Genomic DNA, 25,478 nt, shown 5'->3' with positions numbered 1-25,478 from the left:
ACCCCCCACTGCCCCTACAAGCTGACATTATCCAGTACATCTAAACCCCCCACTGTCCCTACAAGCTGACATTATCCAGTACATCTTAACCCCCCACTGCTCCTACAAGCTGACATTATCCAGTACATCTTAACCCCCCACTGCTCCTACAAGCTGACATTATCCAGTACATCTTAACCCCCCACTGTCCCTACAAGCTGACATTAATTATCCAGTACATCTTAACCCCCCACTGCTCCTACAAGCTGACATTATCCAGTACATCTTAACCCCCCACTGCTCCTACAAGCTGACATTATCCAGTACATCTTAACCCCCCACTGCTCCTACAAGCTGACATTATCCAGTACATCTAAACCCCACTGTCCCTACAAGCTGACATTATCCAGTACATCTTAACCCCCCACTGCTCCTACAAGCTGACATTATCCAGTACATCTTAACCCCACTGCTCCTACAAGCTGACATTATCCAGTACATCTTAACCCCACTGCCCCTACAAGCTGACATTATCAGTACATCTTAACCCCCCACTGCCCCTACAAGCTGACATTATCCAGTACATCTTAACCCCCCACTGCCCCTACAAGCTGACATTAGCAGTACATCTTAACTAGGGATGATCCGATCACGTGATTTTCCGAAGATCGGGATTGGCAAAAAATAAATAAAAAAATCTGCCATTTATTATAATTTTTTATTTTTTTACTTTTTTTTTTATTCAACAAACATGACAATGTTCACGTCTTAAACTCATACTGAGGCCTTAGTTTTGGTTTTAAATTGCATATCATCATTCAGTTTATTTATTGTCACACAGAGCAGAAGAATTTTAGCCAAAACAAACCAATAGTATCCAGCTGCAGAACGGCAGACCAGACCAATTAAATGTTTCTTTTTATTTTTTTATCCCAATTTCTCACATTACATTCACCCTGAATGTTGACATTATCCAGGTGAAAAGTTAACTTCATAAATCATTTGATGTATAATTAAATCAAAGGAAATGCGTTTGGGTCTGAGAGTGTGGCTGGTCTGCTGGATACTATTGGTTTGTTTTGGCAAAATTCTTCTGCTCTGTGTGACAATAAATAAATGAATGATGATATGCAATTTAAAACCAAAACTAAGGCCTCAGTATGAGTTTAAGACGTGAACATGGTCATGTTTGTTGAATAAAAAAAAAAAAAAAATGTTGATCGGATCGGGAAATATCGGTATCGGTAGATACTCAAAATCACATGATCGGGATCGGATCGGGAGCAAAAAAACGTGATCGGGACATCCCTAATCTTAACCTCTTAACATGCGGGCAGAAAAGCCATTTTAGTTTTTTTTTTTAGGACTGCATACTTTTTTTGCAAACCAAAATACTATACTTTATACTTATAGCACATGCATAAGCCTGGTCTCTTTTGAAAGATAACATTCTGAAGAAAGATCACAATACAATAAAGAAAGATCACTTTTAGTGATGATGAAATAGAGTAACATAGGTCTGAACTTGAGTTGTAGAAAAACTTGTTTTTCTGAATGGATTTTGTCGCCTGAAAGGGCAATCGACAGGCAACAAATAGGGCTTTAATTCTATATAATTTGCATGAGGTAGATATATATTAGTAGTGTTACATATAACACTATTCCACATGAGATTCTGGTCTATTTTTAAAGGAGTCAGAGCAGAGGTCAAGACACAATTTCATTTAATTGTTTATTTTGTACAAAGCTATAGTTCTGTACAGTTTTGTAAAAATGCCAAATCATATGAACTAAAACTGCGTATTTTGCACTGGCAAGAATATATAGTCATTATAACTCCAGTTAGGAATGCTACAGTATGTTAATATATACTACTGATTGTTGTGTTTTACTTGCAAATGATAGAGGGGGGAGAGAGAGAGAGTCATTTAAATATTTTAGTTATACGAGTGAGTCCTTAATGTCTTGTCCCTGTGTTTTGTGGTCGTTAGCATGTCTGAGATAGGTGTCTAATCTAAATTGTATGTGCCTTCTGTCCAACCTCTCTTTCAATTAAATCTAATTGTGACAAAACTGTTGATTTATCCCATCTCAGCATTATTACAATATCGAGAGATGATACATATTACATGCTAGTATACTGTGTCCACTAACATGTTCATAGGATACATCAAAACTGGTTTACACTTATATTCATTAAATGGATATCGACGGATCATGTGTAAAGTAATAATGCATACTGGCTTACACAATTTATTTTGTATTAGTTCCCTAATGGAAGTTATTTTATCTGTTATACAATATTTCTTTGCACATTATCATTCCATAGGCTTGCTCAAGTTGTATGTAATGTAGTGTATTTTGTTTGCATGCATGAATAAAATATTTTGGGAAAACATTTCTGAAAAAAGTCTTATAGCCAAAACCCAAACTTACACAGTTCAGTAATGTAGCCACTTTGATCTGATCAGTCGATCATCGTAATGAGAAGATATTCACAGGACTACATTCATGTAGTTTTATTATAAGTATAAGTCTTTATTTGTCATCAGTTTAACACACACACACGCGATGGGCGACCCACAGGAACACACACATGCACTGAGTCGCTGACGAAATGTTCTCTGCCCCTCCCATCCCGTCGTCCTTCCCCCCAAGGGCAAGGGCTGCGGCGAGCGCCGCGCCCGGGGACCAATCCAAGTGCTCCTGTCCGTCTTCGTCAGGGACGCGACAGCGTTAGCGATCTGTTGTGCATGTTTTTCCATTGGGTTTATCATATCGGGAGGGGAAACATGCAAACTCCACACAGAAAGGCCCGGGAGATACCCCACCTGGGTAACTGGCAACACTGCAACCTGGTCCCCAAGTGGGAATCGAACACACAACCTTCTAGCTGTGACTGAGGCGACAGTGTTAACCACAACACCACCGTGCCGCCTTACACTATAACGCATGGAGTCAGTTGTTATGATAACGTTTCAAAGTGAACAGGTTGGAGAAAACTGATTATTTTAGGTTGTCTCAAATAGAAAATAACAGTTGTCATTATTGAAATATATAGCAAATTAAATTAAATTAAAATGGCTTGAAATGCATTTGTATCCATGACTCAGAGAACACATTCCTTTCTATGGAAAAAAGGTACATCACACACTGGTGGGGCGGAGTGTGCAGGGTGAAAATATCCACCACTAGGGCAGCAAAAGAACCAGTTTAGTTCATCTTTAAATACAAATAATTTATTTAAATGAATACTACTAATTTAGTAGTACTAATCAGATGTGTGTACAGTAGATTGGTACGGTAGCCTACATCGAAAAAGTCAACCAACGAACAAGATTCTTGTACCGGATCTCCTCTCTGGTAAACAAGAATACCCTGAATACTCTAACAGGAGCACTCATTCAAGGGTACTACGACTATGCTTGCACCTCATGGTACCAAAGCACCTCAAAGACACTAAAAACTAATTTACAAACATCACAAAACAAACTGGTCAGACTACTACTTGACCTTACTCCTAGAACCCACCTCACCCCTGCCCACTTTGACAAGGATGGCTTTGAGTAGACGACTCTAAGTGGCCACTCACTTGGGGTCCCTTAAAGACAACATACGTCCCCACCTGAGAAACCTGGGTGTTGTCTTCGACCAGGCCATGAACCTAGACAAACATGTCAAAACACTCACACGCACCTGCTTCTTTCACCTCAGAAACATTGCAAAACTACGGACCATCATATCTCACTCTGAACTAGAACTGTCCGTGCATGCTTTTATTTCCTCTAGGCTTGACTACTGCAACTCACTTTTCACCTGTCTCACCAAATCATCCACAGACAAACTACAAATGGTCCAAAATGCTGCAGCCAGGCTACTCACAAGGTCAAAAAAATCATATCACATCACTCCCATTCTGGTATCCCTGCACTGGCTCCCGGTACACTATAGAATTCACTTCAAAGTCCTCACTTTCACTTTCAGAGCACTCCACGGTCAGGCCCCTATCTACATCACTGAACTCATCCATCCCTACACCAACACCCGCTCACTCAGATCTGCCGATCAGCACCTCCTGGTGATCCCCAGGTCCAGGCTGAAAACAAGGTGTGATCGAGCCTTCGAGGTGACAGCACCAAGGCTCTGGAACGCTCTCCCCCTGGACCTGCGAACTGCCCCCTCTGAAAACTCTTTTAAAAAACAACTAAAAACACATTTGTTCAGACAGGCCTTTGGTCATACATAGGCACTTTTTCTTGTCCTCACTGTTCCTATAGTTCTGTTTTTTAATTAGTGACTCATTATTTTATCCAAATTCTTTTATTCTACTTTTTTATCTGGTTTCACTGTTTTTTAACTGCTGTCTGTTGTTGTTGTCATTTATTTCTGATTTTGTTTTGTTGTGTTTTTTTTAAGCTATAGTGTAAAGCACCCTGTGCATTCGTGCTGTGAAGGGTGCTATATAAATAAAAGTCATTCATTCATTCATTAGAGTAGACGACAGAGTACAGCAACTTGCAATGGGCCTGGTCTACAAGATACACTACACCACTAAGGTACCCATGTACATGTCGAAATACTTCCCAAAGGTCAGTGAAGTCCACGACCACAACACCAGAGGGCGCTCCACAAATCACGTTCAACCCAGATTCGGCTCAAACAAGGGACTAAACACGTTTCGCAATTATGCCACAATAATCAATGTGGAACGCCCTACCCACAGCCGTAAAGGAATGTGAATCCCTACCCACCTTCAAAACCACTCTCAAGGAGCACCTACGGGAGACTGCAATTAGAAACTGGCCCGGTAAATGTCAAAATACCCCCAACCCCCTCCAATGTACAGTTTATTCCCCTTCAGATGTATATATTTTTTTATGATCTCTTTTTCTTACACAGTACCGTATATCTGTATGTCTTGTACTCGAGTTGAGGGGGGATGGCATCCCCCCTGAAATAAAAACGGTCAATATCATCCCCCTTCTAAAACGGCCATCCCCCCATCCCATCCCTTATGTCATTTTATCAATGAACATGGTACTGCTATTTCAACATTCAGTTTTGCACATATTGAAAATATTGACGGCGAAGGAGCACGTACATGCAATGACATTTTTTGCCATTATCAGCACAAATTATGTCCCCATATGATAAAATCCACCATCCCCATGGCTGCAGACCCCAGGGGAGGAGGGGGGGCATGTCCCCCCCAAATGATGTGCTATCAAGAGTAGTGTATCTACTCCCACTCTGTAATTCTAGTTTCAAAATACTCCTAAAAGCTTAATTTGCGTATTAAAATCATTAACATTTACTACCAGGGGACGATGCCCCCGGACCCCCCTACTCTGTGTCCCCCTAAACTTGTCATGAGATCTGCAGCCCTGACCATCCCCCCTGTTTTTTTTCACAACTCGAGTAGGCCTATTGCTTGTATGTAATGTCATAAATGTCTTGATGAATTGAAAATCTTCATCCTCTTAGCAGTTATTAGTATTGAGCTGTACTGGATTGTACCCATTCTGCAATCTGTTAATAAAGTTTTCAATCAATCAATCAACATACCACTCCTACAAGTGAAACCTGTCTACAACGTCATCAAAGCACGTGTAGTCATCTTTCAAATCCACAAAAGCATACACTTCACAACCACTTTCTTAGTTCAAAATAACATCTGATTTTTATATGTTCTTAAGTCTAATTATATTATCTTAAGTATAATTGTGTAGCTGGAATGTATGTTACTGTTTTTGTTCGCTTGTTGAGTTGCGTGACTCAACGCGTCAGAATACCAGCCTTCTATGCTTTGGTTTGATTGATTGATTGATTGATTGAAATTTGTATTAACAGATTGCAGAATGGGTACAATACAGTACGGCTCAATACACAATTGTTAAGGCGATGCAGACCAGAGAAAGTCTTTCATCTTGTTTACATCAGGGTCCCCCATTTTCAATTCATAATGACATTTATGACATACACGACATACAGATATACAGTACTGTTTAACAGAGATCCTAAAGGAAAATATATACATTCGAGGGGGAAGAAACTGTACATTAGGAGGGGGTTGGGTGGGTGGGTACAGTTCCCCCCCCCCTGCCTATCCACGCCCCCCCCCCCACCTACCCAACCTCCTCCAATGTACAGTTTCTATGTCAAATGTATATACTCTCTTTTTTAGACTCTTTTTGTATCACAAACAGTACTGTATTTGTAAATCTGGTATGTCATAAATGTATAGATGTAGCAGTACTGTCTATCTGTATGTCATGTAAATCACTACCCACCTTCAAAAACACTCTCAAAGAACACCTACGGGAGACTGCAATTCAAAACTGGCCCCTACAAATGTCCTAACCCAGTTGTACAATAAAGACCAAGCATGGCTTTGTCAGTATTCCAATGTACAGCCCCACCCAACCCAACACCTACCCAACCTCCTCCAATGTACAGTTTCCATGTCAAATGTATGTCAGTATTCCAATGTACAGTGTCCCCCCCCCCTACCCAACCCCCCCCACCTCCAATGTACAGCCCCACCCCACCTACCCAACCTCCCCCAATGCACAGTTTCTATGTCAAATGTATATACTCTTCTTCTGGATTTTTTTAGTATCACAAACAGTACTGTATTTGAAAATCTGGTATGTCATAAATGTATAGATGTAGCAGTACTGTCTATCTGTATGTCATGTGTGTCATATGATGAATTGAAAATGGGGGACCCTGATGGAAACAAGACGAAAGTCTTTCTCAGGTCTGCATCCTCTTAACAATTGTATGTATTGAGCTGTACTGTACTGTACCCATTCTGCAATCTGTTAATAAACTTTTCAATCAATCAATTCAATGTATGTCATATATGTTATGATGGATTGAAAATGGGGGACCCTGATGTAAACAAGACAAACGTCTTCCTCTGGTCTGCATCCCCTTAACAATTGTGTGTATTGAGCTGACTGTACTGTACCCATTCTGCAATCTGTTAAATAAAGTTTTCAATCAATCAATCAATCAATCCACACATTGCATTCACACAGTGACGCGTTGACCCTTCCTTCTGTTATAGTTCCCTTGGTTGTCTTCCTGTATCATGTGCTGTATGTGCTGCTGCTAGCTTGTTGCTACTGTCTGGACGCCAGCAGCACTGTCTCTCTGTCGACACGTCTAGATGCGGATAAATTATTAGGAGGATAACGCGAAACCACAATTTCACCCAAGGATATGTCATACGTGGTAACGTAACGTTAGTTAAAGTAAGACATTTCCCGACACCGAGCGACGAAAGCAGAGTTAGCTAGCCAGCTAACGTTAGCTAACAACGGTTAGCATTACACATCTCGACAGTGTTGTTGTTGTTGGCGGCGTTCTTTCCCTTTCGTCTCTTTTTTCCCCCGTCGGTATCTTGCTATTTTAACCGGACAATTAAGTTCAGTTCGTGGTGTTGCCAGGAGAGGATGAACTGGCTTTTCCCCCAAGCCAAAGGCCCTGGAGCTCAGCCACCCCTCAGCAGCTTACAGCAACAGAGACAGCGGCAGGTGGAGTCCCTCAGAGCGGCTCACCCCAGGTAGAGAACACCCTGTACACATCAAACCCTATTATCTCCACTCCAGGTAGAGAGAACACCATGTAGCCGTTTCGACGTCAAAGGCACTAAAAACCAAATTACAAACATCTCAAAACAAACTAGTCAGACTACTGCTTGACCTTACTCCTAGAACCCACCTCACCCCTGCCCACTTTGACAACCTAGGATGGCTTAGAGTAGACGACAGAGTACAGCAACTTGCAATGGGCCTGGTCTACAAGATACACTACACGACCAAGGTACCCATGTACATGTCAAAATACTTCCCAAAGGTCAGTGAATACCACGATCACAACACCAGAGGGAGCTCCACAAATCATGTGAAACCCAGATTCGGCTCAAACAAGGGACTAAACACGTTTCGCAATTATGCCACATCAATGTGGAACGCCCTACCCAAAACTGTAAAGGAATGTGAATCACTACCCACTTTCAAAAGCACTCTCAAAGAACACCTACGGGAGACTGCAATTCGAAACTGGCCCCCACAAATGTCCTAACCCAGTTGTACAGTAAATGACCAAGTATGGCTTTGTCAGTATTCCAATGTACAGTATAGATGTAGCAGTACTGTATCTGTATGTCATGTGTGTCATATTATGATGAATTGAAAATGGGGGACCCTGATGTAAACGAGACGAAAGTCTTTCTCAGGTCTGCAACCCCTTAACAATTGTATGTATTGAGCTGTACTGTACTGTACCCATTCTCCAATCTGTTAATAGAGTGTTCAATCAATCAAACTATGTTCACTCCAGGTAGAAACACGCTGCTATGTTTCTACCTGGAGAATGTTTGATGAATTGAAAACCGAGGACCCCTATGTAAACAAGACAGAAGTATTTTTCTGGTCTTCATCGTCTTAGCAGTTGTTGTATTGAGCTGTACTGTATTGTACGGTACCCATTCTGCAATAAAGTTTTCATTCAATCTATGTTAATGTCAAACTACTATGTTCACTCCAGGTAGAAACACACTGCTATGTTGACTCCAGGTATAGAACACCCTGTAGCCACATGTCAAAACCCTACTATGTTGACTCCAGGTATAGAACACCCTGTAGCCACATGTCAAAACACTACTATGTTCACTCCAGGTATAGAACACCCTGTAGCCACATGTCAAAACCCCAGTGTTTTCTGTGTGCATGGATGGATGTTATTTAAGGCAATAGAAAGTTATCTAATTTACACTGACTCACCGTCAGTCTCAGCTCAGTCACCACTGTGAATTGGATAAGTAAGTTAGGTTCATCTTACTGTTATGAACCTTATTAAACGACTGGACAGTAACATGCTTGCTTGCGTGGAAAGTTGTGGCTGATTACAATAATGTTAAATGCTGTGCAGTTGTTACTTATTTGTGCGCTTAGCTATTTGTCTGTGCTTTGCCTCCTCCAACCTCAACTACTTCAACTACTCCAGCTGTAAAATAACTTGATAATACGTGTTGGCAATATTAGTTACCCATGTTAAACAAGTCTTACACCATTTACTCATGTACAGCTACAACTAGCGCACACACACACAAACACAATGGAACAGAGGACCAAGCAATCACATATTAGACAATGATGTGTCTGTTTCTAAGCTGGCCCCAAGCTTAGTTTTTAAACACATGATGGAGCTGTTGCGTAGTACTGCATAGTCATAGTGGCCCCTGGTCTGTTATCTGAACTTCTTGTATTAGACACAATAGTGTGTGTGATCATAGTAACAGTTTCTCTCTTTGGGATTTTGTAAATGTATTAATTATGGACTGGTTGTAGATCTTAATGTGTCTGTCTCTCCGTCTTCCTCTCCAGCCTGGCAGAAATCCAAAAGGATGTGGATTACAGGATACCATTCACAGTCAACAACTCCACCATTAGTATCAACATGTGAGTTCATGTTATTATGTAATGAGGTCAGTGGTCTTTAACCACGGTGGCGAGGTGAACATTGATTATGCCATGGACTGAGATTGTGGCAAGGTGAACATTGATTATGCCATTGACTAGTGATGCACCGATGTGAAAATTGTGGCCGATACCGATAACCGATATTAATATTGCTGTTCTGGCCGATACCGATATTTACCGATGTCGATATCTCTGTATAGAAAACACTTTTTTATGATAATCAAATAAAGAGCTATTTTCCAAAACCCTTTTTTTTTTTTTGTTACTTTTGTAACCTATTTTCAGAAATGACTGATATTTTGAAACTATTTAAGGCCAAAACATTAAAAAAAAAAACGATTTGTTTATTTTTTTTTAATATCGGCCCATATCGGCCCTATCTTGATATCGGACCGATACCGATGTGTAAAAAAACTGCCATGGCCGATATATCGTGCACCACTACCATTGACTAAGATCTTTGTGTCACAGCACTCACAGGATATTGCAAAAAATAGCAAGGAAACAATTAATGGGATAGTTGTGATCTTTGGAACCTTAGCCCTATTTCTTACTTACTGGTGATGATGTTGTTGATTGTTAACACATTGTGCGCCAAAAACGAATATACTCGTTATTGCCCGCCATGCGTTGTGTGCCAGGAACGAGTTAACTCGTTTTTGGGATCAATATTTCATTTTTTCACCGTGGCATTCATAATTCATCCAGCCTCCCTCCGGGACGCAGCTGGACCCTGTTCTGATATTGCAACGCCTCAATACCGCTGCCTGGTGGATTTCGGGCAAGTTACACTCCAAGCCAAATTATTTATTTCGCTGCAATCCATCTGATCAACGTATCAACCCATAGTAAAAAAAAAAAAGACGCTACTGACGATCAAGGAATTATAAACGACCCCCCCCCCTTTCCTTCACGCATGATGAAGCATAATGTATACGATCATATACATTTGAATTTTTTAATATAGCGTGTATAGGAAAGAAACGCCAATCGATAATCTATCATATGCGTTGGGGCCTATAACTTGCGTTTTAGGAATTACTGCAGAAAGCCTTAAAAACATACTTACCGGTATATTCACGACGGTATTAACACGACAATGTATGAATGAAAAAATATAACGTTCCCACATCCGGAACGATAGATACCCGATGTTGAATGGGCCATAGTAATGTCGATATAGCTATAATATTAAAGTTATAGCCCTGCAAAGAAGGTAAACATCTCCATAGGGTTAAAGCACTGGCAGACTGGGCCCAAGGATGGGTACAATGCATGGCGGACAATGTGTTAAGAGTCCTTTCTCAGCACAATCCATGCTGTTCCTCATACTAGCTCTGGCTAGTTGGCCACAAACCAATGCAAAGTCAGTAGGGTCGAGCTCCTGCTTGTACAAGCTGACGGAGGCTCACAGAAATGTGCTTCACAGAGCTTCAGTCAAGGTGCTGTACAAGGACTCTACTAAGGCTCACACAATATGCCATTTGGAAGAATCGATAAATCGGGACAAAATTATCGATAAATATCAATATTTCTATTCGTATTTTTTATATATATATTTTTTTTTAAACAACAAATTTGTTTATTTTGCAGCAATTCTTTGTCATTGCCGCCATCTTTAGTGTTACAGATTTCCCCATTCAAAACTACCACAGTGATCCTTCTCATTTTATAGTCGTGGTCTCTGGATGTGATGGAGGAGTGCACTGCATATTGAATGCACAGTGAATTTCCATGAAATGGGGATGTTTTAACTAAAACATGCCACAAGACCTAGTATTTTAGTATAGTATAAAGTTTTAAAAAAGAAAAGAGAAATGCCACTTATCTGTTGGGGTTTGTGGCGAGGGGAGGTGAGAGAACCCAAATGCTGGACAATGGTAATGACAGAGAAGGCAGAGTCCACGGAGTAGGTGCAATGAAAGGGCTTTACTGCGCAATAGTCAACAAAGGTACACGTTACAGGGGTTCAAAACCGAACTTCAAACACGGAAACAAAAACCTCAGCTGCGCTGGAAAACGTGGCTAGGAAGCGGGAACGGACTCACGGGGAAATTCAGAATAACAAGGCTTTCACGAAGGATAAGCAGAGTAGCACGACAGGATAACACAGGGAGCATCACAGGGGAACACAGGGTAGGCAGAACACAGCACGGAAGGGTACTGGAACAGGACAGCAAAACAATGGCGCAACACTGGTAGACAGGGCGCGGCATGAATATATACAGAACTAATTAGACTGACAAGAAACAGCTGGGGCTGACAGGCTAGGACACAGAACACTAACACAAAGAATACATGAGGAGTAGACTAGAGCGATATTACAGGGACAGAAATAATACAATGAATACAAGGACACTAGACTAATAGGCAGACATCTGAACATACTGGGGAGCACACAGGACCGATAACAAATACAAGGGGAACACATTAATACACACATTCAATAATCTCCAGAGTAGGCACTCCTGCAGTACCGCAAACAGAGCGCCAGAGGGTGGCAGAGGATTGTCTGTGTCCAGATTATGACATTATCGATTTCATGCATATAATCGATAATTAAGTGGTCTCAGCCTTAGACTCTACCGATAAACATCATCATTGGCAAGTAAGAAATAGGGCTAGGGCTCCAGGTGTGAGGATTAGGATGGGCTTCTCTGTTTCCTTCCTTTGATTCCATTCTGTTTGGGCTGGTTTCAGAGAGAAACACGGGGTTAAGCACGTATTGATAACTGAGAACACACGTGTTGCTGGAGGGCCAGGAGGACTAAGTGTTGTAATGGGGAGTTTAGGAGAGGATTCAAGCGCAGGACAGTGAAGGGTGAGAGAGACGAGGCACGAGTCGACGTTGCAATTGACAAGTTTTACTGGAGTAGCAGTAAACGAGGAACATTACAAGGGAAAACAAAACCGAACTTCAAAACACGGGAAACCAAAACCTCAGCCAAGCTGGAAAATGTGAACTAGAAATACAGGAACGGACTCACGAGGAAATACAGGATAACAAGGCTTTCACGAAGGATGATCAGAGTAGCACGACAGGATAACACAGGGAGCTTCACAAGGTAGGCAGCAAACGGGGTGACACAGAACAGCACGGCAGGATACAGGGGTAGACAGAACAATGGCGCAACACTGTTAACAGGGGGGCGGCACGTATATATACAGACACTAATTCTGATGAGAAACAGCTGGGGGTGACAGGCTAGGACACAGGAATATCAATACAACACTGGGAATACAGGACTAGACTGGAACATATGAAAATGAATACACACGGGGCTAGACTAGGACATATGAACATACTGGGGAGCACACAGGACCGATAACAGATACATAGGGAGTACATTAGAAATTACAGTCAACAGGCTCAACAGAATAGGTAGGCACAGGATGGTCGCCTGTAGTACCGCCGACAGGCCGCCGGAGTGCACCAGAGGATGGTCTATGTTCAGAGTTCCTGAGTCCAAAGGGCAGATTGTGACACGAAGGGCTTCAATAGGTTCCAGACAGAGGAAAGAAAACAATTATATTATTACTATTTAGATCAAATATATTATAAAATATGTTTCTGATCATTTACACGTCACGTGACCCGTTATCTTTAACTCACTCAGCGCCCCGCCTATATGACTAAATTAGGGCTAGCACGCCAGCGCTTTAATCAATGGGAGGACGGGGACATTTGCGAGTGCTTAAAATAATAAATTACGGCTATGGGTCTAATACACCTGTCGCTTATCAATGACTTTCTTGCAGTCAACATGTACGAAACGGATTGTTTTTTCATCTGTACATTTCCGTTTTATACCGTTTTGAATACGAGTATAGTTTTGGAGATGTCTAGTAATTCCAGAGAAATACGCGATAATAGCCCTTTAGTGGAATACACAAAACACGTTGTCATTTTTCGACTGATTTATGAATCGTTTTCAAATAAACGCTAGATTATCGATAGTATATGTGTCCTTATGCACGATACAAAAGCGGGCTGAAAAATCGCTTATCCATGCCTTGCTCAGCGCCAACGGCACGCACACACACACACAGACATGTTGTGATCGCTATGAAAAAAACATCTGATTAACCCAAGACTGGTAACAGAGTCCTTACCAATCCAATTCCTGATCGCCATTCCAAATATCGATCGCGTCCATTGATCCAACGTTATAGTCCAAAACACATAATCCACGCTGCTCCCAGTCCCCCCAGTCAACGTGGTACAACGATACTGCACGCCCGAGAAGCAAAACCCGGACCGGACTTTTTTTTTTGATGCACATCCCCAGCCAATCCAATCCAATGATGTGCAATACCATCCGGGAGACGATAGGCGGCGGCATTTGCCCTTTTTGCAAGCTCAAACCCAATCCCAACGATAACATCAGGCTGGATGGATGAAAATGAATGGATATCGCTAATAAAAGAAATAACGATTAAAACCCGGCTATACTCGTGATTGGCGCTCAAGCGATGGCGAGTTAACCCGACTATCATCGTGACTGGCGTTGAATGAGTTAAACATTTTTAAAAAGGTGGCAAAATGTGATATGCCCTTCTTCACTGGCATCTCTGCCCCTGGGTAAATGCCCACTTTCCCCCGAGCCTAACACCACCCCTCCTTCCTTCAGTCTGCTGCCCCCCCAGTTCCCTCAGGAGAAGCCTGTCGTCAGTGTCTATCCTCCTGTTGGTCATCATCTAGTCGACAGCAACAATGGAACCATGGTCACCAGTCCTCTCATCACCAACGTAAGTACACTGACCATGGTCACCAGTCCTCTCATCACCAACGTAAGTAAAGTACACTGACCGGTGAGTTTCATCAAACCTTGATTTATACTCCAAAAGACAAGGTCACTCATTTTCAATGCCGTCGAGACTTTACAGACATTTCAATGCACACATTTCTACAATATAACAATAATAAATATGAATAACTATCTATATAGTATACAATTAACATAGGCATAAAATCAGCAGACAGATTGACAGAATAAAAAAACAATGTATAAATTGCAGACATAAGAATGGGTATTAAAAGACAATAAAAGTAGTAGTTTAGTGAGCTGGATGGTTAATTAGTTAGTCAGTTTGTTAGTTGGTTAGGTAGGTTTTATAGTGTCTATCCTCCTGTTGGTTATATCTAGTCCACGGCAACAAGGGAACCGTGGTCACTAGCTTTGTCTTATTAATGTCGTTGGTTGGTTGGTTGGCTAGTTAAGAGTACTAATCTTACTTGTTCTCTCTGATCACTTTTCTGCTTCATATTTTCTTTTTTGTCTTTGTTTCTCACGTGTGTGTGTGTTGCAGTTCGGGATGCACTCAGACCTGGGTAAGGTCATTCAGAGTCTGCTGGATGAGTTCTGGAAGAGCCCACCTGCCCTCATGTCTAGTGGCCCCACCGCCTTCCCGTAGTGAGTACATCCATACATCTCATACATGTCTGAAGTGAGAGTAGGTACCAAGAGCGTGTGATTAGGAGGAAAGGACAAAAAGTACAAACACCGGGGGCAGGTAGTGTAGATTTCTAAGCTCTCTCGGCTACCACTGCAGAGATCAACCATTCGCATCAAGAAATAGTTTTTTTTGTTCTGTTTTAATAAAATCTGACGAGTCGCTGTCTCGCTCGCTCCAACTGCTTTTCCTCATTTCTTCGCGTGTGATGCTCTAGCTGGCAAGCAGGCCAAGAAGATGCTTAAAAAAAACTGCATTTAAAAGTGAATTGTATCCTTTGAGTGACATCCTTGAAAATGAAAAAATAGTGCTTGGAAAAGTACTTAAAAGTCCTTGAGTTTAATTTTGCAATGTCTGTGGGAACCCTGGTTAGTTGTAGGGGTGTAACGGTACGTGTATTCATCCCGCGACGTCACGGTACGGACGCCATGCACCCTGGCATGCTCGTGTTGTGGTGGTTCTGTCTATGTTTCTAGATAAGAGAGAGGCGCTTCGCTTGTTAGGATGCATGCCGTCCTTTCTCAGCAAGCCAGGGCGACCCCGGAAAGAGGACCAATTATCCACGAACCATAAGCCCTGTTCAAAACAGTCTTTTTCCAGCCATCGATTTAAGGAAGCTGTCCTACTCAAGAACTCATCATCATCATGCCTGAAGGGGGGGGGGGGGGCAGGGGGCCAGCGAGGATTACCTGCCGACATGGTTCTAGCGAGGACAGAATCTTTAATGTAACTCTCTTTCTCATGAACACATGTAAACAGTTAAATTGTTCTCATAACTTTATGAGCCATAATGAGACATGACTCTGTGCATGTAGCAGTAGTTGCTGTCATAAGAACATGGATTTGTCACGCAAGAATGAATTCAACATGTTTAACCACATTCTTTATCTTTGCCTGCAGAGGCGTTCTATGTGTTGGAAGGCTTAGTTATAACACAGGGCTGTTGCACTCCAGCACTATGCTATCTAGGACAACTGTTTCTAACATATTTAACTGAAGTAATTAGAACAGGACTGTTCTGTCAATCAGGAATTTGATGATCATATAGCATTTTTCTTACTTTGAGAGCTCATACAACACAAAATGTCCGCACCATTTAGCTGGGAAGGTGTGTGTCTGTGTGTTTATGCCAAGTCTAAAAGGGGGTGTGGCAATTAGGGCTGCACGATTCTTTAATTAAAAAAAAACGTTTGTAAGTAAAATATTTAAAAAATCGTCATAATTTAGAAATGAGATCGCATAGGTCTATGAATTGAGTTGCGATTTTTTTTCCCAATTAATCGTGCAGCCCTAGTGGCAATGGGAGTGGCCTTTTGTAAAAAGGTCACGACTTTCGTGAATTTGTGGTTCAGAATTCAAACCGAAACATAATCTCAGCTTGAGTTTCACTCGATGTGTTCCAGTATGATTTAAATCCGTTCAGTCTCATCGATGGTGTAACAACATGTCCCTTCCACCCAGCAGTCTGTATAAGCCGGCAGGCATGGCTCCGTACCCCACCCAGGGGTTCCACTACGGCCCTCACCCTGGGGCAGAGTCCTCCCACGGCCCCCCGAGAGCTCCAGCCCCGTATGGACTGATATCAGACCTGCCACTGCCTGTACCCACAGGCGAGTTCCAGGTAGATACACACACACACACACACACACATATACACAGACACACACAGATGATAGATATGTATCAATACAGACATGCACACTAGGGATGATAGATATGTATTAATACACACACATATATGATATGTATTGATGTATGGATTGATTCAATACCTGTAATAGTACAGTAGTCCACACACACGCGCACACGTGTGCATTCAGTTAAGTTTAGGGATGGGTATCGTTAGGATTTTATCGATACTACTACTCCTATCGATACTGCTTAACGGTTCGGTACTTTATCGATACTCTTATCGGTTCTTTTTGATAATTTTTTTATGATTTTTATATTTGCAGTTGAGAGCATTGGTCATCTCCCTACAGTAAAGATTAGAAATGATTGAATTATTGTAAATGTGTGTGGAGTGGTGGGAATAGCTGCTTCAATAATAACTTATAACAACAACAGACAAGTTAGACAACTATGTATACAAAAAAAACGATATACACTGAATGATTAGTTGTTACCTAAAGTCCTTGGACTCCACTGTAGAGAACGGGTGCAGGCCTTTGACAACAAACTTTGTCACAGCCCTGTGACACTCGTTCACCCTATCCTCTGTCATCTTTCCTCTAGCTGCTAGGGAGAAAGGACTTTGGGTGGTGGAGGTAGAGGGAGGATGTGTGGTGGGCTCACTGGCCTGGGACACATTGGTGGCTGACCTCAGCTTGACGATCTATAAAAAGTTTTTAGATTGTAGTATTTGTAGCTAAACAATTATTTTGTTTATTAGCCTATTTGTAATAATTCGTTATTAGCCTAGGAAATTCCGTATCTTGGCTTACCGGCTGCAGTGGACGTGGATGCAGATGGACCACTGCGCGCAAGGCAGTCGAATACGGCGCATTTCTGCACACTAATATAGTGTTTTGCAAACAAATGTTTTGATAGATTGCTCGTATTGCCACCCTTACTGGCAAATGTTTTGTTGCACTTGTGAACGCTTCGCTCTATCCGCCATCACGACTCAGTCCATGCAGAGCTGTCTGTGTCTGTGTGCAGCGCGCGTCGGCACGGAGACAGCGCTGAGATGCTTCCAGCTGCAGCACATCAGGTGTGCGGGGCTTGTATGTGCGGGGCTTGTAAGCGCTGCTGTCTGACGTGCTGCAGCTGCATACTATTGACAGCGCTTTCATTAAGGAGTACCCGTATGTATGTGTAGCGCGACTCGCGAGGAGTGTGTGTAATAATGACTCGCTGCTTCTCGTGCAGAGACAGAGAGAGGAGAGATCGTTCGCAACTTTTAAATAATAATAATAATAATTTCTCTAGAGTATCGATAGCAGTACCGAGGACGTCGGAGCTTATAAATACTCCGGTATTTTCTAATATAGTACCGGTTCCCGTTTAAAACCGGGGTCCGGGGGGCATCCCTAGTTAAGTTGGAATATGACTGTAATACAAACAGTTCAGTTTGTCAGGTACATGCAACACAGATTACAGTGTTGACATCTGTCTGCTTGACAAAATCCCATTTGCTGCAATAAAAATTATTGAAGTGAGATGAACACACTGAAAATCTTATTTTATTATATAAAACATGTTGACAAAGTTTTACTTTGCAGTTGAAAAAAGGTAATAAATCGCAATATTAATATCGCAATACTCAGCATATCGCAATATATTTTTAATCGCAATACTATCATATCGTGACTTAAGTATCGTGATAATATCGTATCGTGAGGCCTCTGGTGATTCCCACCCCTAGTATAGTTCTACCGATCCTCAACTTTTTTCTTTTCTTTTCTGTTATTTATGTCAGGATGGCGTGGCATTGGGGAGTAGGGGTGATGGGTGGGGGTACTTGAATCTATACTATGAATCTTGCACTATTGTTGCACTGTTGTTGAGGTGCGTTGCATCTGTATGGGTTCTTCTTTACCCATCCTGTCTCTGTGTCTTCCCCAGGCTGGGCTGAATGGCCACATGTACAGGATGCCTGAGATTCCTGAGTCTTTCCCCGAGCTCTCTGAAATCAGGTCAGTGTTTCCCCTGAAAAAAATGTCAGCGGTGCTGCGCGCGCTGCCGGAATCCATATTTGTGCGTGCGGCCGGAGAAATAACTTAAAACTACCTTAGAATTGTTCGAGATAGTTTATTCATGTTCATGTTCATGGAGTCATGTGCGTGTGAATTTGCTAGGATGTTTTTGGTGTGTCCGCTGACACTAGAAGTGCTCTGGAGGCCCAGGTAGCTGCATATTTGTACACTGCAAAAAAGAAATCTTATCAAGTGAAAATATCTTGTATTTGGTACAATAAGTCCAATATTGAGTAGAATTATCTTATTCCACAGATAATATTTCTTATTCACTTCTTGATTTTGGTCATTTTAACATTTTCTTAAAACAAGATTAAATTGACCAAAATCAGGAAAAAAAAAGCTAAATTATCTGCCAGTGGGATAAGATAATTCCAGATAATTCTACTCCATATTAAAACGAACAAATCCTTTCGACTTGTTCCATTCAGTCATGATCCTCGGCAGCCTGTTTGATGGGCGCGCAGCAGAAGAGTCAAACGAATGAATGGTTGTACGGAGGTGATCCGGTTTATTTCGTTCACCTATAGTTCAGAGCTGCGCCGCCGCTGAATGCATATAAGGGAAACACTGCAGGTACATATTTGACTCCCTGAAATCAGGTACATATGACTATGAAATCAGGTACAAATTTGACTCTGAAATCAGCTACAAATTTTACTCTGAAATCAGATAAATATTTGACTCTGAAATCATGTACATATTTGACTCTGAAATCAGATACATATTTGACTCTCTAAAATAAGGTACATCTTTTACTCTAAAATCCGGTACATATTTGACTCTGAAATCAGGTACAGTACATATTTGACTCTGAAATCAGATACATACCGGTATTTGACTCTGAAATCGGGTACATATTTCACTCTAAATTCAGATAAATTATTTACTCTAAAATCAGGTACATATTTGACTCTGAAATCAGATACATATTTGACTGAAATCAGGTACATATTTCACTCTAAATTCAGGTAAATTCTTTACTCTAAAATCAGGTACATATTTGACTCTGAAATCAGATACATATTTGACTCTGAAATCAGGTACATATTTCACTCTAAATTCAGGTAAATTCTTTACTCTAAAATCAGGTACATATTTTACTCTGAATTTGGGTACATATTTGACTCTCTGAAATCAGGTACATATTTGACTCTCTAAAATCAGGTACATATTTGAGTCTGAAATGTCCTCGTTTCACTTAGTGTCTGGCTGTCATGGTTTTAAAGTTTACCTTCCTTAGTGATGCTCAAGGAAAACAACGTTTCTAATATGTCTGCTACGTTTCTGTCTTTCTTTCACACACATCTCTTGACTATCACATAACTCATCTCTCTCTCTCCCACTCCTGTCTCTCTCTCCCTCTCCTACTCTCTTGTCTCTCTCTCTCCCTCCCTCTCGTCTCTTTCTCCTGTCTCTCTCTCCCTCTCCTACTCTCTTGTCTCTCTCTCCCTCTCCCACTCTTGTCTCTCTCTCTCTCACTCTCCCACTCTCTTGTCTCTCTTTCTCACTCTCCCACTCTCTTGTCTCTCCCTCCCTCTCCCACTCTCCTGTCTCTCTCCCTCTCCTACTCCCTTGTCTCTCTCTCCCACGTTCTTGTCTCTCACTCCCACTCTCTTGTCTCTCTCCCTCCCTCTCCCACTCTCCTGTCTCTCTCCCTCTCCTACTCTCTTGTCTCTCTCTCTCCCTCCCTCCCTCTCCCACTCTTTTGTCTATCTCTCTCTCTCCCTCCCACTCTCTTGTCTCTCTCTCTCCCACTCTCTTGTCTCTCTCTCTCTCCCACTCTCTTGTCTCTCTCCCTCTCCCACTCTTGTCTCTATCTCTCTCACTCTCCCACTCTTGTCTCTCCCTCTCCCACTCTCTTGTCTCTCTCCCTCCCTCTCCTGTCTCTCTCTCTCTCCCTCCCACTCTCTTGTCTCTCTCTCTCTCTCACTCTCCCACTCTCTTGTCTCTATCCCTCTCACTCTCCCACTCTTGTCTCTCTCTCCCTCTCCCACTCTCTTGTCTCTCTCCCTCCCTCTCCCACTCTCATGTCTCTCTCCCTCTCCTACTCTTGTATCTCTCTCTTTCCCTCTCGTCTCTCTCTCCCACTCTCTTGTCTCTCTCTCCCTCCCTCTCCCACTCTCTTGTCTCTCTCTCCCTCTCCCACTCTCTTGTCTCTCTCTCTCACTCTCCCACTCTTGTCTCTCTCTCACTCCCACTCTCTTGTCTCTCCCTCCCTCTCCCACTCTCCTGTCTCTCCCTCTCCTACTCTCTTGTCTCTCTCTCCCACTCTCTTGTCTCTCCCTCCCTCTCCCACTCTCTCTCTCCCTCCCTCTCCCACTATCTCTCCCTCTCTCTCTCTCTCTCTCTCTCTCTCTCTCTCTCTCTCTCTCTCCCACTCTCTTGTCTCTCTCTCTCTCTCTCTCTCTCTCCCACTCTCTTGTCTCTCTCTGTCTCTCTCTCTCTCTCTCTCTCTCTCTTTCCAGTGCGTCTCAGTTGAAAGACATGTCTGAGCAGGAGGACGTCTTGTTGGAGTTCTTTGTGTGTCTGCCGCAGCTCAAGCAGGTCACCGCAGATAAAGAGGAGCTGGTCACCAGCATAGTGGACATGGCCAGTGAGCACACACACACACACACACACACACCCCGCTGGCATCCCTGGTACGTACTCCTGTACCATTGCTCTGCCATGCAAATGCACCTCTATGTCACAATTCAGACAGTTATAATAATATAATTCAAGGAAATCACAAGGCCAGAGTCAACCAACCATTTGATGTATATTAACCCATTAAGACCGGATGCAACATTTGCGTGTATATATATCGTATACCGGTATATATATCGGAACTGTCCTTTCATTGGCCAAGCAAAGTCATGTGTGGAAGCTCACCAAAAGCTCAACGTGACTGGAACATGTAACATGATTGAACGCTGGCCGAAGCTCGTCCAGTGGTTTGTGTGTCAGTGAGCAGTCTGGCAACACCTTGAAGCTTCAGTAATGATCTGTGAAGAATGGACGCTTGCTGGGCGGTGTTATAGCGCGGCAGGACACGACACAATGGCACAAATATGATGCATGTAACATCAACATAGATGTAACCTAAGCTTGTCACATATTTCTTCCCATGCTCCAAGTTTCAACATGGTGGCAGATGAGAGAGCGATTGGAGCTGATGACTCACGACTAAATGTCCTTGTCCGAGAATAACTGGTTTTCATGACTGTGGGATTAATACTTATAAGTAGGGATGTCCGATATTATCGGCCGATATTGGCACTAAAATGTGATATCTGTATCGGTTAAAAAAAAATTATTATTTCTTTTTTTCTTTTACATTTCTATAACATTTATTTACCCAGGCAAGCAAGTAAGAACAAATTCTGATTTTATTTATTGTCAAAAGTATGCATAATGTTATGTTAATTCCACAACAAGACATATGTAATGTTAATTACCTGAAATTATTCAGTTTTTTGGCGGGGGAAACCCTGCATATATCGGTATCGGTTGATATCGGTATCGGAAATTAAGAGTTGGACAATATCGGTATCGGTAAAAAAAAAGCCAATATCGAGCATCCCTACTTATAAGCTATTCATTATTTATAGAAGCTATTTTTATGCTGCTGCAAGCTATTCTTTGGAGTGGTGTTAAATAATAATTTAGAGTATTGATTTGGCTGTGGATTACCATGGCAGCAGGTGAGAGCTTGATGGCTCTAGTAGTTGGTTAATTTTTCCTTCCTTGCAGCTTCTTCCCGGTGTAGTTGAATAACGTGGTTGTGTGTCTCTCTTCCTCCCCAGAGAAGAACCTCTACATGGAACCCCAGTTGGAAGGGAAGAGACAGGAGATGCTCTATAAGGTTTGTTTACAAGCTCTGCTCTTCCTCACACACAGACATCCACACATGTTCTGAAATCCATTCAATGTAGACGTTCAAAAGAGAGAGTGACACCGCTGAGTAGGGCTGTGGAAACGTCTAGATTCTAAGATGCATCGCGATGCGGACGTGGACGATTCCCCATCGATGCAGTGACGGCCCCTGCTGTTACTGGGACAATACAATACAGTGACGGTCCCTGCTGTTACTGGGACAATACAATACTGTTACTGGGACAATACAATACCCAAACCCATATTTATATGAAAATCCTAAAAAGACATAGTCACCTATGACAATACTACCTGCATTTCGGATACATAAAAAATACTACTAAAACTAACGTTTTGTTACTGCTGAGCTACTGCTTGCATGCATCTCTACATCCTCCATAAGCCAGAGATTCACCCTTTTTTTTTATGATGTTTGTTACCTTTGCATTTTATACACAAAGCCTACTTGTTCCAGCTGTTGTCTGTTGTGTTGACAGTAAATGTGTTGTCTGTTGTGTTGACAGTAAAAGCTGTTGTCTGTTGTGTTGACAGTATGAACAGCTGACCCAGATGAAGTCGGCCTTCGAGACAAAGATGCAGAGACAGCATGAACTCAGCGAGGTAAGACATTTATTCACCTGGAGCACACACACTTACACATGCACACACACACACACGCACACGCACTCACACACGCACACACATACACTCACACACGCACACACATACACTCACACACGCACACACACACACACTGAGAGATGCACACATCAACACCATCTCTCTGTCTCTCTTTTCCTCTCTCTTTTTCGCTATCTTTCTCTCTGTCTCTCTCTGTGTCTCTGTCTCTCTGTCTCTGTCTCGCTGTCAATTCAATTCAAATGGCTTTATTGGCATGACGCAACTTGTACATGTTGCCAAAGCAAATGATTAATAACATAAACATGGATTACAAAACAGATATTAATGTCATAGACTAGTACATACAAAAATTATCATCATAAGATAAAACATAAAATATTACGGCATAAACATGTCAGGTGACTGTCACTCACTGTCCCTCAGTCTGTGGCAGGCAGCAACATAGGCTGCTGCTAGCTCACAGCTTGTTGAGTCCTCCCCTAATAGGAGTGGTAGTTTTCCTGTATCTGGTAGTGCAAGAAAACCTTTTGTTATTAATTAAAAAAAAAAAATTAAATGCGTTTCTCTAATATTTTTATATTTTTCACATTTGGTGAGGAAGTGCAACTCAGTTTCAGGCTCACTGAGGATGCAATGACAGCACAGCCTTTGCTCTGCAGGAAGCCAGGTTTTCCTGTGCCTCCCCTTTTCAACAGCGAGGCTGTGTCTCTCTCTCTCTCTGTCTCTCCTGTCTCTCTGTCTCTCTGTGTCGCTCTCTCTGTGTCTCTGTCTCTCTCTGTCTGTCTGTCTCTCTGTCTCTCTCGCTGTCTCTCTGTGTGTCTCTGTCTCTCTGTGTCTCTCTCTGTCTCTCTCTCGCTGTCTCTGTGTCTCTGTCTCTCTGTGTCTCTGTCTCTCTCTCTCTCTGTCTCTCTGTGTCTCTGTCTCTCTGTGTCTCTGTGTCTCTATCTCTCTCCCTCTCTGTCTCTCAATTCAATTCAAATAGGCTTTATTGGCATGAAATATTAACATACTTATTGCCAAAGCAGGTTCAACGTACAAACAATAACATATATATTAAGCAATAAAATACCATAATATTAGTAATAACAGTAAAGACAATCAACAGAAACATATTCAATTACAAAATAATCATTCGATCGGGTAGTCATTTTTCAGATGTAGCCACCCAGATACATGTATTTACAGAGCTTGTTCTCTTATTTTGTGACAACCATCTACATATTTTACAGCTAATGCTGTACACTGACTTTTCTCCCCACACATAACAGCTTTTGATGATCAGAGAGATTGATAAACTGTGGATCAATTTTATTTATTTTTATCAAAGAAAACTTCTCTTAGATCCTTATATTTCTCACCGTGTAGTAGGAAGTGAGATTCTGTCTCAACATCCCCCTGATGACAAAGTGAACACAGCCTGGCCTCTCTGGGCAGCCAGTTCTGCCTGTGACGGCCTGTTTCTATGGCTAGGCTATGTCCACTCAGTCTGTACTGTGTCAATGTCTTTCTTAATTTTATATCATTCACAGTGGTCAGGTATTCTGCCACTGTGTACTCTCTGCTTAGGGTCAAATAGAATTCTAATTTACTTTGTGATTTGGTTGATTTGTTCCAATATTCTATATAATTTTCTTTTTGTTTTGAGATTATTTGATTGGGCCAGATTGCTTGGTGTCTGTCCTGAAGCCTTGGTGTTTGTGGGCAGAGATTTCTGACTAGCTGGCAGAGGGGACTCTTATCTGGGTTCATCTCTTGGCTCTGAAGGGCTTTGTAGTGGTAGGAGTGGGGGTCACTTGATTGGAGGTGTGTATAAAATTTGATGGCTCGCTTTTGAATTTTAATAATTAGAGGGTATTGGCCAAGTTCTGCCCTGCATGCATTATTGGCAGTGTGTCTGTGAACCCTAAGTAGGTTTTTGCACAATTCTGCATGCAGTACTTCTAATGGATGTTTTTCCCATTTTGGGAAGTCTTGGTTAGTTAATGGACCCCCCACTTCACTGCCATATAATATTATTGGATTTATTACAGAATTTTGAATTTTGAGCAAGGTCCTAATTGGGATGTCAATTGGAATTTTCCTTTTGATGGCATAAAAAGCCCTTCTTCCCTTCTCCTTCAGTTCATTCACAGCCATGTTGAAGTTACCATTATGATTTATTTTCAATCCCAGACCGGGTGCAGTAGAAAGTTCTAATAACTTTGCTAATTCATTTATATATATATTAAACAACTTTGGGCTTAAATTGCACCCCTGGCAGACTCCGTGGCCCTGGGTGAAGAAATGTGTTATTTTATTGCCAATTCTAACAGCACATCTGTTTTTTGTGTACATGGATTTGATCAAATCATATGTA

The 25,478-nt window shown here is 41.9% G+C and overlaps 1 protein-coding gene across 3 annotated transcripts in view; it reads left to right on the top strand.

The window, feature by feature from the left end:
- The first annotated feature begins 7,083 nt into the window (after positions 1 to 7,083).
- vps37a (VPS37A subunit of ESCRT-I) overlaps positions 7,084 to 25,478 on the top strand; it is a 28,420-nt gene continuing 10,025 nt past the window's right edge. For 2 of the 3 annotated variants that reach the window (XR_014620560.1, XM_084330463.1), the window contains exons 1-9: positions 7,084 to 7,549; positions 9,375 to 9,449; positions 14,102 to 14,219; positions 14,781 to 14,884; positions 16,386 to 16,545; positions 18,492 to 18,562; positions 21,091 to 21,218; positions 22,411 to 22,469; positions 23,033 to 23,101. Coding sequence is in view for 2 of the 3 variants with exons in the window: in XM_084330463.1 (XP_084186589.1) it covers positions 7,440 to 7,549; positions 9,375 to 9,449; positions 14,102 to 14,219; positions 14,781 to 14,884; positions 16,386 to 16,545; positions 18,492 to 18,562; positions 21,091 to 21,218; positions 22,411 to 22,469; positions 23,033 to 23,101 (894 nt within the window). In the remaining variant the exon portion in view is untranslated. The remainder of the gene's footprint in view (positions 7,550 to 9,374; positions 9,450 to 14,101; positions 14,220 to 14,780; positions 14,885 to 16,385; positions 16,546 to 18,491; positions 18,563 to 21,090; positions 21,219 to 22,410; positions 22,470 to 23,032; positions 23,102 to 25,478) is intronic. The other variant, XM_084330464.1, reaches the window with a different exon arrangement.

This window comes from Notolepis coatsorum, assembly GCF_963971535.1.
Source record: "Notolepis coatsorum genome assembly, chromosome: 15".
NCBI classification, from domain to species: Eukaryota; Metazoa; Chordata; class Actinopteri; order Aulopiformes; family Paralepididae; genus Notolepis; species Notolepis coatsorum.
Note: the sequence above shows the minus strand (reverse complement) of the source record. Positions and strands in the feature narration are given on the sequence as shown.